The 14,561-nt window shown below is 46.5% G+C and overlaps 1 protein-coding gene across 1 annotated transcript in view; it reads left to right on the forward strand.

Annotated features, from left to right (window-relative positions):
• The window catches only part of WNT10A (Wnt family member 10A), an 81,519-nt gene that overhangs the window by 52,904 nt on the left and 14,054 nt on the right, over positions 1 to 14,561 (forward strand). The window contains exon 3 of the mRNA XM_060773233.2: positions 8,977 to 9,353. Coding sequence (XP_060629216.2) covers positions 8,977 to 9,353 — 377 coding nt within the window. The remainder of the gene's footprint in view (positions 1 to 8,976; positions 9,354 to 14,561) is intronic.

Raw genomic sequence — 14,561 nt, forward strand, 5'->3', positions numbered from 1 at the left:
AGGTGGACACAACTGAGTGAGATTTACTCCCCCCAGCTCATCCAACCAGGTCTCGGTGATGCATGCCAGATCCGCCCTCTCATCCATGATCAAGTCCTGGATGGCCGCGGTCTTACCATTAACGGATCTGGCATTAATCAGCAGGACCTTAAGGCCAAGGGGGCTGCCATGGAGCCTACCACTACCTACCTTCTCCAGGGTCGCAAGAACTCTGTTGCGCTTCTCCCTGGGATGTTGGTGACCCGCTATTCTCCTCCCCCACACGACTTGGATGGCACCCCCTTCCTCTGGAACCCCCCCCCCCCCTAACGTGGGCAGGATCTATGACTAGTCAGCTCTCAGAGGAAGAAGTCTGGCTGGGGAATAATCTCCCTTGGGCGTTAGGTAAGGATGTTTCTGATGATGAGGTAGATAATGAAACATCAAGGGAGCTGAGTGGGCTGAATAAGGGGAGTGTTCTCGAGCGAAGGAGTGTGGCTGGTTGAGCGGGGGCGACCGGGGCAGATGGAGTCTCAAAATGGTATGAACCAGGAGGGGGGGAGGGGGAGGCCCTAACCGGGGAGCTAATTGTGGAGTTCTCACGGGGACCTGATGGCGTATGGCGAGAAGGAACCCCGGAGGCAAATAAGGGGCGTATCTGGGGGTCCACAACTACCCTCCTAATGGTAATGCCCCATTTCTTTAAGACAGAGCGCTTTGCCATAAGCTCTCCGAGCCATGAATTGTCTTCTGGTGTTATTTGAAGACGGGAGGAACGGTCAGATGATTGGTAGTCCCTCCATAACCACACTATGGCTTCTAGTCTTATATCCTGTTGTCTTTTACCCAGGATTTGGGCCAAGGAATTACAAACTGCCCTCTTAGAGGTCCATCTGCCTCTGTTTACCAATTGGTCAGCAATGTCCACCGCGAACATGTCAGTTTGTAGATGATGATCCTGAGTGCAGGCTGCGGTTGGCTGAACCAAAAGATCTGTTGTTATATTATTGATCGTCCTCTGAGCGGCCATCATAGACCGCTGCCACTCCACAATGTTCTCAATCCTATGACTGCCCAAAGATTCTCCCCTTCCCTCAGTCAACTCATCATTCAATCCTCGTTCAGCCCCCAGATCCCCAAGGTCCGACATGCCTTTCTCCCCATTTTGGCACAAGTCCTTAGCCAGATCTGCACACAAAGAGTTATCAGTCTTTGGGGGATATGATTGCACTGGGATTCCTGAGAAAGAGGCAAAACCTCTAAGGAGGTGGTCCATTTTCTCGTTTAAAAACCTGAGTTGTAACAACACATGATTAAACGATTCCCTCAGGAGGTTGTAAAAGTGCAAAAGATCATTCTTCGCATGGGGTTCTGCTTCACCCATTCCTATGTCTAAAAGGTAGCTCACACAGCACTCGTATCTAAACACTCCCACCAGCTTACATTCACATACAACTTCCGGCACAGTCAGCCACTCCCAGGCACTCCAAGAGCCCACACACTTCTCTCTTTCCCACAATTCACTCAACTATCCAACACTACATCTGCACTCTCACTCACTAGACTAAACACACCCAACAATCATCCACACTTCCTATACGACTCTTTTTATCACAACCGCTAGTCTAAACACACTCAGCTACCAACCACACCTTCCTATATGGATGCTTCTTGTCACAAGCAGTCTCATGCGATCTCCTGGGCCTCTTCACCTGATCCACCCCCGCAATCCTATCCTCATCAATCAAATCCTATGTATCTCCTATCACACTCTCAGCAGTCGGAACATACAACATGTAACATAAAACATACAGCCAAGCTAAACTATAACAAATACTAGAGTTAACTAGCAAAAGAGAAAGTGGGAAAATAAAATAAGATAAAATAAAATAAACCAAACAGAAAAGGGTCAGATGGCGACAACAGCAGTTCCCTCCGATGCAAAATGCTCAAAACAGCATTGCTTCTCTCCCTTTCCCAAGGCAGCAGGATGGGGCGCCCGGCAGCGGCGGGGCCCAGGGGCCCGATGGGGGGGGCCTTGCTTCTCTCCCCTCCCCAAAGGCAGCGGGAGGGGGGCGCTCGGCGGCGGCGGGGGCCCTGGAGGCCCGATGGAGGGGGCCTTGCTTCTCTCCCCTCCCCAAAGGCAGCGGGAGGGGGGCGCTCGGCGGCGGCGGGGGCCCTGGAGGCCCGATGGAGGGGGCCTTGCTTCTCTCCCCTCCCCAAAGGCAGCGGGAGGGGGGCGCTCGGCGGCGGCGGGGGCCCTGGAGGCCCGATGGAGGGGGCCTTGCTTCTCTCCCCTCCCCAAGGGCAGCGGGAGGGGGGCGCTCGGCGGCGGCGGGGGCCCTGGAGGCCCGATGGAGGGGGCCTTGCTTCTCTCCCCTCCCCAAAGGCAGCGGGAGGGGGGCGCTCGGCGGCGGCGGGGGCCCTGGAGGCCCGATGGAGGGGGCCTTGCTTCTCTCCCCTCCCCAAAGGCAGCGGGAGGGGGCGCTCGGCGGCGGCGGGGGCCCTGGAGGCCCGATGGAGGGGGCCTTCCTTCTCTCCCCTCCCCAAAGGCAGCGGGAGGGGGGCTCTCGGCGGCGGCGGGGGCCCTGGAGGCCCGATGGAGGGGGCCTTGCTTCTCTCCCCTCCCCAAGGGCAGCGGGAGGGGGGCGCTCGGCGGCGGCGGGGGCCCTGGAGGCCCGATGGAGGGGGCCTTGCTTCTCTCCCCTCCCCAAAGGCAGTGGGAGGGGGGCGCTCGGCGGCGGCGGGGGCCCTGGAGGCCCGATGGAGGGGGCCTTCCTTCTCTCCCCTCCCCAAAGGCAGCGGGAGGGGGCGCTCGGCGGCGGCGGGGGCCCTGGAGGCCCGATGGAGGGGGCCTTCCTTCTCTCCCCTCCCCAAAGGCAGCGGGAGGGGGGCTCTCGGCGGCGGCGGGGGCCCTGGAGGCCCGATGGAGGGGGCCTTCCTTCTCTCCCCTCCCCAAAGGCAGCGGGAGGGGGGCGCTCGGCGGCGGCGGGGGCCCTGGAGGCCCGATGGAGGGGGCCTTCCTTCTCTCCCCTCCCCAAAAGCAGCGGGAGGGGGCGCTCAGCAGCGGCGGGGGCCCTGGAGGCCCGATGGAGGGGGCCTTCCTTCTCTCCCCTCCCCAAAGGCAGCGGGAGGGGGGCGCTCGGCGGCGGCGGGGGCCCTGGAGGACCGATGGAGGGGGCCTTCCTTCTCTCCCCTCCCCAAAAGCAGCGGGAGGGGGGCGCTCGGCGGCTGCGGGGGCCCTGGAGGCCCGATGGAGGCGGCCTTCCTTCTCTCCCCTCCCCAAAGGCAACGGGAGGGGGGTGCTCGGCGGCGGTGGGGGCCCTGGAGGCCCGATGGAGGGGGCCTTCCTTCTCTCCCCTCCCCAAAAGCAGCGGGAGGGGGCGCTCGGCGGCGGCGGGGGCCCTGGAGGCCCGATGGAGGGGGCCTTGCTTCTCTCCCCTCCCCAAAGGCAGCGGGAGGGGGGCGCTCGGCGGCGGCGGGGGCCCTGGAGGCCCGATGGAGGGGGCCTTGCTTCTCTCCCCTCCCCAAAGGCAGCGGGAGGGGGGCGCTCGGTGGCGGCGGGGGCCCTGGAGGCCCGATGGAGGGGGCCTTCCTTCTCTCCCCTCCCCAAAAGCAGCGGGAGGGGGGCGCTTGGCGGCGGCGGGGGCCCAGGAGGCCTGATAGAAGGGGCCTTACCTGTCTCCCCTCCCCCAAAGCAACGGGAGAGGGGCGCTCAAAGGCGGCGGGCCCCAGCAGGCCCGATGGATGGACTTCGCTTCTCTCCCCTCCTCCAAGATGCCGGCTGGAGGTAAGGACTCGCGCCCGCGCCGCGGTGGAGGCAGCGAAATTCGAGCCGTCGCTGCTGGCCCCCTTATTAAGAGCTTCCCTGGGTCTCCCCAAGTCCTTGAAGGGGGCTCGGTGTGGCGGGGAGGGGTCCAACGGGGGGATCGAGGGGAAGATTTTAAATCCCCTTTGGGAGCGGACAAAGGAGGTGCTGCTCCCGCACCATCTTGGAAAAAAAAATGTCCCCGCATGAGGAGCTGGAACTGATAGAGGGAGCTCATCTGCCTCTCCCCGAATTTGAACCTGCGACCTGTCGGTCTTCAGTCCTGCTGGCACAGGGGTTTAACCCACTGTGCCAGCTTAGTAAGGTAGAAGGTATTGGAAAAGAATAAGGCCTCGTTACAGATGGAAATAAAGGGAGCCATGTTCCTGCATGCTGTTTAGAAGAAGGTGACTAGGAAAACTTTTGTACATAGGGTTTCCATAAATAAAACTCAAGTTGACAACAGTTAACAGCAAACTGGTCTTCTGTTTTGTTGTGACACACCATTTAGCATGAAGAGTGTAATATTAGATTATTTAATGAAATAAATAAATTATAAAAGAAAAATAAACATGCTCCCCAAAGTTTCGGCATATTCTTTTCTTTTCAGTAGTCTCAAACTCAATAGTGGGCATTCTTCCAGTATACAAGGCTATAATCCTATACAGAGGGTAGTCCTCTGTTGAAGGGTTATCAGCTGTTAGGAATTGTGGGAGTTGAAGTCCAAAACACCCGGAGGGCTGAAGTTTGCCCATGCCTGGTTTACAGGTTCAAGAGAAGGGGGCATGGCCCTTGAAGTTGTGCATCAGCAGTTGCCAATATGTGTTGCCAAGACACCAGATTGAACATGCACATCCACACGTATCAAATTGGATCTGCATCTTAGTTCTCTCTTTTTTTAAATCATGCATTTCCTTTTTTCTTCTCCTCTTGTCTCTTTTCTTTCTTTCTTTCTTTCTTTCTTTCTTTCTTTCTTTCTTTGGGGGAGTGGGTTGTACAGTATATGTGGGACCACTGTCCGTCAATAGAGAACATGGGTTGTATATGTGGGACCACTGTCAGTCAATAGAGAACAAGCCATAGTACAAGATAAAGAAGCATGATTTGTTGCATGCTGACTTCACTTTACTGTTGTTCTTTAGTGTTTACTCAAAGTGTGTGTACTGTGTTGTGTGTTTATGTGTCTTTTATCTTCAGACAACACAGCTGCATCAAAGTATGCCATTATACACACACACACATATATACATACACACACACACACATACATATCTCCCGGTTGCCAATTTCCTTGTCTGATTGCCCAAGGTCTATGAATATACAATCATGTCAATCATGTGGAATCCTTTCTCGCCTTTGGTGTTCAGCTCCTTCTAGGTTTCTCTCTATGCCTGCTGAAGGCTACACTGCCATATATGTATTCTGCTTGTAAATACAGGAAGGAATGAAACACAGTACAGCAATATCTGCTAAAAACTGGACTGAAAGCACAGGCTAGGGTTGATGTTAAGTCACTTACGGTGAATATAGCTCTCCCGTAGATGATTAGGTAAAAATATACACAATTTCTAACATGGAACAAAATTGTGTCTCGACTGGGATCATGAGTGCATTGGGGGGGGGGGGGTATTCAGAGATAGCCATGTTGACTGTGGAGCAAAATAAAGAATCCACAAGCAGCAGTACCTTTCTGGGACCATAGCATAGAATAAATTATGCAAAATTTTGAAGCTTCACTGGCTTCTTCATCAGGCAAAAATGTTAAAAATCCTACAGAGAAAAAATAGTGTCAGAGGTCTATATTATCTCTGAAATATAATCAGTAAAGGTGGTATTGAGGGATTTCAGTGCAGACAAACCAAGTGAGGACTAGAGACTTGCCAAATTGTATACCCAAATTGTTGTTCAATGAAGGATTCCCTCTTGTTAGTGTTCCCCTATTGTGGCTAAATTTGAGATCTTGAAATCCAGGGGAAAATATAATCTGGCAACTTTATCTATAAAGCACCTAAATATTTCTTCAGCTGCAACAATCCAGGGACTGCTTGATACATTAAATGCTTAAGAAAGGAGTAGTTAGTTTCTCATGGGATAGGAACATCTGGATATCAAAAGAAGTTATTTTCTGTTGCAACTGCATTTGAAATGTACCTGCCTTTAATGGCTTTTTGTCCCTCGTTTCTATTTTATGCTTTGGAGCAAGACCCAAAAAGGTGTGTGGGCTGATAGTTCAATAAAAATTGATCCATGCCTGGGCTAGTGAATCTTGGAGACATAAGCTATTGAAAATAGCACAAAACACCAGGAGTGTGGAAAAGTTCAGGAAAAACACCAAGATTTGCTCTATGTTTTATTCCTTTCTTCTGTGATATTCCTGCCTGAGCAAATGGGAAAAGGCAAAGAGTTTGATGAGCCAGTCTTTCTAAGCACAAGCCACAGCTCTGAACCTTTAAGTTCACAAAAAAACATTGTTGTTGTTACCTGTTTCTTCCTAGGATACTCAAAACACTAACATAGTTTTTGACATAGTTCTGTCAAAGCAGACATTAGTGTTCCAGTATCTTCAGATACAGATTACATTTGTAGTAATTAAGTATCACTTTAATTGTCTTGGCTACAGCCTACAGAATTATTGTATTTGTAATTTGGAGAGGGATTTGGGATTCTCTTTATGAGTGTTCTAGTGCTATAGTTTTAGGTTATGTGAGCAGAGAATCCTAAGTACCAACCTTCAGACCCAGGATTCCCAAGGAGAGCCATGGTCGTTAAGGTGGTATCAAACTGCTGTTATTCTGCAGTGCAGATACATCTTAAATCTACACAATCACAATTGCCATTTCACACTGGACCCTTGATACATTAATGTATTGAGATGTAACCCCCACTCCATGCCTTTAAGTTAAAATTAAAAAGCCGTAAGTAACATTTTACACATTTACAAATTTTAAACAGTGTAAGTTCTTGGAGCATTAACTGCCTGTCAAAATAAATTAGGCTTTACTAAATCTACCAGTGAATTGAGGTGGGTGACATGGAAAGACTCTAGGTCTCTGATGTGGAAACATCCACATCCATGCCTGTCTGGAGTTAGAGGGCAACTGCCTTCTCAATCACCTTGCCCAAAAAAGAAAGGTTAGACACTGGTCTGTAATTATTAATGTCCAGGGGATCCAGGGAGGGCTTTTTCAGCAGTGGTCTAACTACTGCTTCTTTTTAAAAGGATGGAAAGTTTCCCTCACTGAGATGCATTAATAATTTGCCATATTTAAGATCAAATTGCATCTCCTCCCTGGACAACCAGCTAAGAGAGATAGTGATCAAGAAAGCAGATTGTCTTCCTTGCTTGCCCCAGCAGCTTATCCACATCAACAGTACTCACCAATTGAAACTGATCCAGTGTAATCCCACTTGCAGAGTTGTTGGACACCTCCTTGTTGACTTCTGCTCCAATGACATAATCTAAGCCATCTCTTAGATGAGATATTTTATCTGCAAAATGGTTGTTAGAAGCATAACAGTGAGATACTGAAGGTTCTAGCAATGAGTTTGAAAGGGAGGGCACCTGGGTTAAGCATCTCACCACTATGAACTGCCCATCTGGACATGAATTTACAGGTGCAATGCATTCATAGAATAAAGTTTTCTTTGCTGCACATATTGCCGCCTTATAGGAGCAAAGGTGCCTTTTATGTCGTGTCTTGTCATATAAAAGTCCAGTTTTCCTCCATCTGCACTCTAGTCATCATTCATTCCCATTTCATTTACCTGAGGGTCTCTGTATACCAGGGAACCTAATTTGTAATGGATTGGAGAGGACATTTGGGAACAATCCTGTCAATAACGTTGGCTAGATATTTATTCAATTATTGACCAAGGATTAAACAGGATCATCAGTGATGCCAGCCATAGAACCCTCTAAGGCTGCCTGGAATTTCAAAAGATCCATTAGCCTTTGAGGACAGACTGTTTTAATTGGTCCTCCACCCATGCAGGGGTAGATTGTAGCTGTGATACTAGCCCTGACCAGAAAATGATCTATCCATAACAACTTGGAGGTCTCGATCATTTCCATATGATCACAGATCCATATATTCTGAGCTGAAAATCGCATCAAGAGTATGAGCTGCTGAATTTGTCAGTCCAGAAACCAATTGGGATAGCCTCATGTTTGTTATGGATGCAATGAACTCCTAAGCTATAGCTGACAAACTGGCCTCCAGTGGTATGTTGAAGTCACCCAGAAGCAAATGTCTGGATGACACCAACAACAGTTCTGTGAGCTCTGACAGGGAGTCTGTTAGGCAACGGGGTGGATGGTAAACTAACAGAATCCCTAGTCTGTCCCTGGTTTTCAGACTCAGGTACACACACTCAATGTGATTCATCTCCCTAATAGGTAATCTGGTTAGGTTAAGATGGCCCTTATAGACCATGGCTATTCCACCACCCCACCCACTTTCCCTCACCTTCTCACTGACACAGTACCCACCTGGGAGGGTCTGAGCCCAGGTTGGAGCACTGCCCTCCCCTAGCCAACTGTCAGTGAAGCATTCCAGGTCAGCCCCTTCATCCTTGAGAAGATAATAATGATATGTGTCTTATTCTTGACTGACCTGGCAATTTTTAAGAGCAAGGTGAGGTTTGGTGGGTCACCCAGACTGGCAGGGTGACTAGAAGGTGGGATAAGTATTAAATACCTTTCTTGCCTTCTTCTATGAGGACATGTGACCCTGACATATCTCCCTCTGCCCTGCACAATTTGTATTGCCACTCCAGTGTCTGTATACATTGAATTAAAAAAAACAATACAGGGACAGACAAACAATGAAAAGCAAAAAAGGAAACAACAACAACAGACAAATTATAAAACATTAATACAACACTAGGCCTCAAATGCCCCAGGTTTCATTTATGAAATGTTGGACAGCTATTGGTTTGACTCTGTAGTGGAGGAATTATGATTTTCCATATACAGCTAGGTCCTGACTTTGTCATTTAGGGTAGATAGGAGCTGTAATACTCTAAATTTCCCATGTCTCATTTCTGTACACAGGGAATCAATTGAAGCTTCCCTCAGCAGTCATAGTACACTGTACTGTATACATCCCACGGAAGTGCCTATAGAGGTTATGCAGGTAACCCCCTTCAAGGGTAACCAAGCTAAATGTTATCTATGCTCTTTCTTTTAGGTTTCAGGGAAAGTGCTTTTGCCTATGCAATTGCAGCTGCAGGTGTTGTGCATGCAGTCTCCAATGCCTGTTCCCTGGGCAAGCTGCAATCCTGTGGCTGTGACCAGAAGCGTCGGGGAGACGAGGAGGCTTTCCGGGTCAAGCTGCACCGTCTCCAGCTGGAGGCCATGAACCGAGGCAAAGGGATGATGCATGGTGTGCATTTGGAACACATGCCAGCAGAGGCCCCTGGCCTACAAGACTCCTGGGAGTGGGGGGGCTGCAGCCCTGATGTGGACTATGGGGAGAAGTTTTCCAAGGACTTCTTAGATTCCCGGGAGATCCATCGAGATATCCACTCACGCATGAGACTGCACAACAACCGTGTTGGCCGGCAGGTAAGATGAAAATAGAACAAGGGGAATAGGTAAGAAGCAAGGCTTTAATCTTGCAAATAAACACCTGGAGGTTTAGGTGGAAGGAAATAAGAAATGAGTTCAGCATTTCAATCAGTTCATTGCTCTAAGAGAGTTTGTGCTAGGTCTATAGTCACTAAAAGGTGCTGTCAGCCAGAATTTTGTGGTTGCAATTTTGCGTATGGAGGGTGGTGAAAGGGCAGGCAGTTCACCAACACCTGGGACAACCTGATGCAGACTTCTGTCACCCAGTGCATGCTATGCTTGTCTTCTCCCAATAGTCTGTATTGCAAGTACAGCTAATCCAGTACAAGTTATTTCAATGTGATGCCACTTCATCTCAACTTTGTAGAGTTGCTCAACACTTTTCTTGTATTGATAGTAGAGATGTAGAAAGTACAAGCAAATTATACCTTCCATGGCTGTGAGTGGGGGAAGAGGGATGTGACATGCCCAGGCATATGTTTCAAACATTTGTGTCCTGCTTTTCTATAAGAATATTTGGGACAGGAAACAATTTTATTTCACAGACATAATTTTGTTCAAGGATGCCAAGAAATATCATGGCCAAATGAGTCCATGTGAACAATCAATTAATATGGATCTTCTTCAGCCATTCCCTTGATCTAACAACATCATTCAGAGGCAAAAGCCACTTTCTCTGGATATTAAATGATGATGCCAGACACACCTCAAACCACATAGTCTTCACAATTAGCGTACTTTACTTCTGGGTGTTGTGGAGAGGCAGATGAGAGCTGCTCTGTCATCCTGAGCCCATGATCTTCCTGGGTGTGAGTGAAGTCTGGATTAGATGGGATTCCCAGATTCAGTAAAGTAGCTTTGTTGCCGCTTGCAAGATCTCAGTTTTTAAACTAAGAGATGAGCATAGATATGAATTTAGAAAATAGTACTATCCAGAATGCTTTTGCAGGCTCTCAAGTAATACAGTACCTCCATAAGTCACAAAGGCACAAATTTATAAAAGAAATCTGGAAAAATCCCTGTTTGCACTCATGACAATGAAAGCTGACACCTGCACATGTCTGACTTTCAAATCACCATCTTCAATACTGTTGTTGTTGTTGTTGTTGTTGTTGTTGTTGTTATCAGTCAACACCTTCAACACTATGCTGATAAAAACTGCCATTTCAATGGGAGTCTTTGAAGTTACAGTTTTTGTTATCACATTCAGGTGGTTTGTTTCGTTGCATGCCCTTAAAATTTATTCTTCAGTTAGAGAACTCATGGTTAGTGGTGATATCAAAGCGCTGATCATCATCTAGTGATGACTATTCTAGTGAATGCACAAGAATGGTTGTCACCAATGCATTTCACACCCACTGCATCCATCTAGTGACCCCACTGGAAAACTGCCACTTTTGCCCCATATATATCAGCCACTGTTGACTGAAGCCCTTACCTCCCATTGCCTAATGATAGAGCTGGCTCTGGTGTTGGCCACTTCACCCAGTAACTCTCTTCTGGAAGAAGAGTTCTGTTTTGTTTGGAGCAAATCTTCAGTCATCATCCCATTGACTTAAGTTTCTTGACTGAAATATTGCTTTGGGTGGATGGCTGCTCCTCATCTAAGCTGAGTTTCACTCTTAGTTTCACTCTCTAACATCTAATAGTTCTGCAAGAAAACCCAGCGAGAGCTACAATTATTAATTCATCACTTGCAACTAGAAAATGGTTTTATCATAACAAAAGACAGCTGTGAGAAGCTAATTGCTAAGGGGAAGAAATGGTAATGAATATCTCCAGTGAAAGTTACATCGGGCAGAAATTGCTCAGTCATCTCAGCCTTGTAGATGAACACATTTCTGATGCACTATTTTTCTTGAAATGTGCATTCAGAAAAATGAAGGATTTGCATGGACTTGCCTGCTTCCTTGAAGGGAATAAAGAAGTCTTTGCAGGCAGGGAAAGGGGTCTCTCTGTGTGTTTCCCAATTTGTCTCTAAGCTGAGCAAGTTCTGGACCTTTCTTTAGTAAGCTTACATTGCTTTCTTGAGAGGGCACTGTTCCAACATTCTTAAGGCACACTGAAGGAATAGGGCCTGGTCCAAGTGGAGAAGCAGAACTGGATTATCAATGGTTCAGATGGTGAAATTGTTTCGTGTTCAGCTGTGAATGTGAATCTTACAGCTTGCTTCTTCTCTTTCACCTTCAGTAGCCTCCGGATGAATCTTCTCATGTTTCTGTTACTATAAATAGTTTGTGTATTACTTGTGACCTCATCACACTTGCCTAGAAGAGTGTTCTAGGACACTTTCATCTGTCTTCTGGATGGAGCCCCATACCAGCCATCACAAGATGTCATGTGACTTTTGGTGGAGGCCCCTTCCCCAACCGGGAATAAAAGCGTTACCAGAGGCTTATCATGTATGGCCATGTTCTAGAAGCATTCTCTCCTGACGTTTTGCCTGCATCTGTGGTAAGCACCCTCAGAGATTGTGAGAACATGGCCATACAGCCTGAAAAACCTACAACAACCCACATAACAAATTGTCACAAAACACAATTATGTTATTATATTATCTGAGCACTATGCAAGAGCAGAAATAGGTATTTGGCATATATCTTGGCTTTCATTTGTATAGGAGGTCAAGACGATCACTTTGAATTGTGCCTGCAAGACAGCAGGACATCAGTGCAGATGTTTGAGCAGTGGTAGAATGCATGATAGAGAACAAGATTACATAAAGATGTAAATAGTTTAGTAACTTAAGGGGAATAGTATCCTGATTATAGTGTAGCACATTCGTTCTTTATGCAAATGAAAACTGAATACTATTTAACAAGACAAATCAGGTAACACAGAGACAAGGCAACAGGTAAAATAGCTTGTTGCTTGAAGAATCTCTCACCCAACACTATCATTTTCTCTTTGGTTTTTCTGTTTGTATCTTTAAAAGAAATGTCTCTTTAAAATATAACAGAAAATTGTAGTTTACCGCGGTCTTGGATTGTTCATCTCCCTAACAACACGAAGCCATTATACATCTTTTTGATGATAGTCAAGACTGGTGTTTGGAAGAGGGACCAACAGGGAATACCAGATTCTATAGGCTATATTTCAAAATGTGAAATTGGTAAAACCACCTTCGAGTGTTCATTGCCAAAGAAAATCCTATGCTTTTACCATAAGTCAACAAGCAACTTAAAGGCACATGTGTAACTTCAAGTCCCCTATTAACTAATGGCAGTAGTTCTCAACCTGTGAGTCCCCAAATGTTTTGGCCTTCAACTCCCAGAAATCCTAACAGCTGGTAAACTGGCTGGGATTTCTGGGAGTTGTAGGTCAAAACACCTGGGGACCCACAGGTTGAGATCCACCGACTTATGGTGATCCCATGGATTTCATAAGGATTCCTTAAGTAAGGAATACTTAGAGATGCTTTGGTCAGCTCTTTCCTCTGAAATATAGCCTATAGAAGCACCTGGTATTCATTGGTGGTCTCCCATCAAAGTATGAATCAGAGCTCATCATAGGCTATCACTTGTGGCCGAATATGTTTGTCTTCCGGGGTAGAGTCTTGGCGATGTGTCCGTATGTGACTGTAGAGACCTATTTTGGATCCGCATGGTCTTTCGCAGTAAGGACATACATTTCCAGATAGAAGGCAGTCCCATCAAGGGTTTGCTTGATACATTTTCCACATTTCTTCCTTTTGCCCTCTACTCGCACCTTATCAAAATCTACAACACAGTTCCTAACAGCTGACCTCCGGTTAGAACGCTCAAGTGCCAGAGTTTCCCAGTTCTCTGTGTTCATTCCACATTTTTTCTGTTTACTTTAAGACCATCTTTACATCTCTTTTGCTGCCCACCAACATTTCATTTTCAATTTTTGAGCTGAGAGTAAAGTAACTCCTTTGCGTGACCATGATTGGGCATTTGAACAACATGCGAAGTTGATGGTCCACCATCAAAGGCTACCAGCACTGAATCATCGTTTCAGTACTGGTAGCCTTTGCTTCATCCAGAATGCTGACATTTGTCTGTCGGTCTGTTTCCAAAACCTCTGTCATTAGGCTATTTAGGATCCCTTGTTGTGCTGTTAATTGCCATCATTTTTACTTCAACTTATGGTGTCACTATTAATGAGAGATCTTCAAGTCTTGCAGATTCAGCTTCTTTGACTGAGTCTCTCCATGTGGGATGCCATCTTCATCTTTTCCTACTGCTTTCTATCTTACCAAACATTATTATGTTTTCTAGTGAGTCATGTCTTGTCATGGCCAAAGTACAACAATCTCAGTTGACTTGTGGGAAAGGTTCAGCCTTAATTTGCTCTAGAACCCATTGATTAGTCTTTTCAGCAGTCCATGGAATCCCTAGAACTTTTCTCCAGCATCACATTTTGATTTTCTTCTTGCCATCTTTCTTCACTATCCAAATGTCACAACCATACAAAGAATTAGAAAATATAATGTAATTGACAATCTTAACTTCAATATTCAATTATGTATCTTTACCCTCACAGTCTTATCTAGTTCTTTTATAGCAGCCCTTATATGTCCTAGTGTTCTGATTTTTTTGACAGTACTCTCCATTCTAATTAACGATTCAACCAAAGTATGGAAAATCTTGAACTACCTCAATGTCTTCATCATCTACATTAAAATTATGTAAATCATTTGAAATCATTATTTTTTGTTTTCTTAATGTTCAATTGTAAGTTTACCTTTCTTTAGTAACCGTTCCAAGTCTTTGAGATTTTCTACTCATAGTAAAGTTCCATCTACACTTCCTTCCTCTGAGTCTAATCCTGCTTTCTGAACATCTCTACAATGTGTACAGCATACAAGTTAACCTGATAGGGTGATAAAATGCAGCCTTGCCTGACCCCTTTGCCAATTGAAAACCATTCTGCTCCTAATGGCAATCTCTTCTCATGATGACAGGTGGCACTTCGGGACAGTGAAAGGTTGTGGCAAACCAATAATTTTTCACGATCTACACAAAGGTTTTGGTATAATCCATAAAACACAGGATGATTTTCTTCTGAAATTCTTTGGTGCATTCATTTACCCAGTATATGTTTGCATTATGATCCTTAGTGCCATTTCTTTTTCTCAACCCAGCTTGAATTTCAACTTTATTACTCCATGTAAATTCTTCTCTTTGTTTTTGAATACAGATAGTGTCTTTTTGCATTCCTCCCTGGCTTCAGTTCAGAGCC

This window comes from Anolis sagrei, chromosome 1 (assembly GCF_037176765.1).
Source record: "Anolis sagrei isolate rAnoSag1 chromosome 1, rAnoSag1.mat, whole genome shotgun sequence".
Taxonomy (NCBI): domain Eukaryota; kingdom Metazoa; phylum Chordata; class Lepidosauria; order Squamata; family Dactyloidae; genus Anolis; species Anolis sagrei.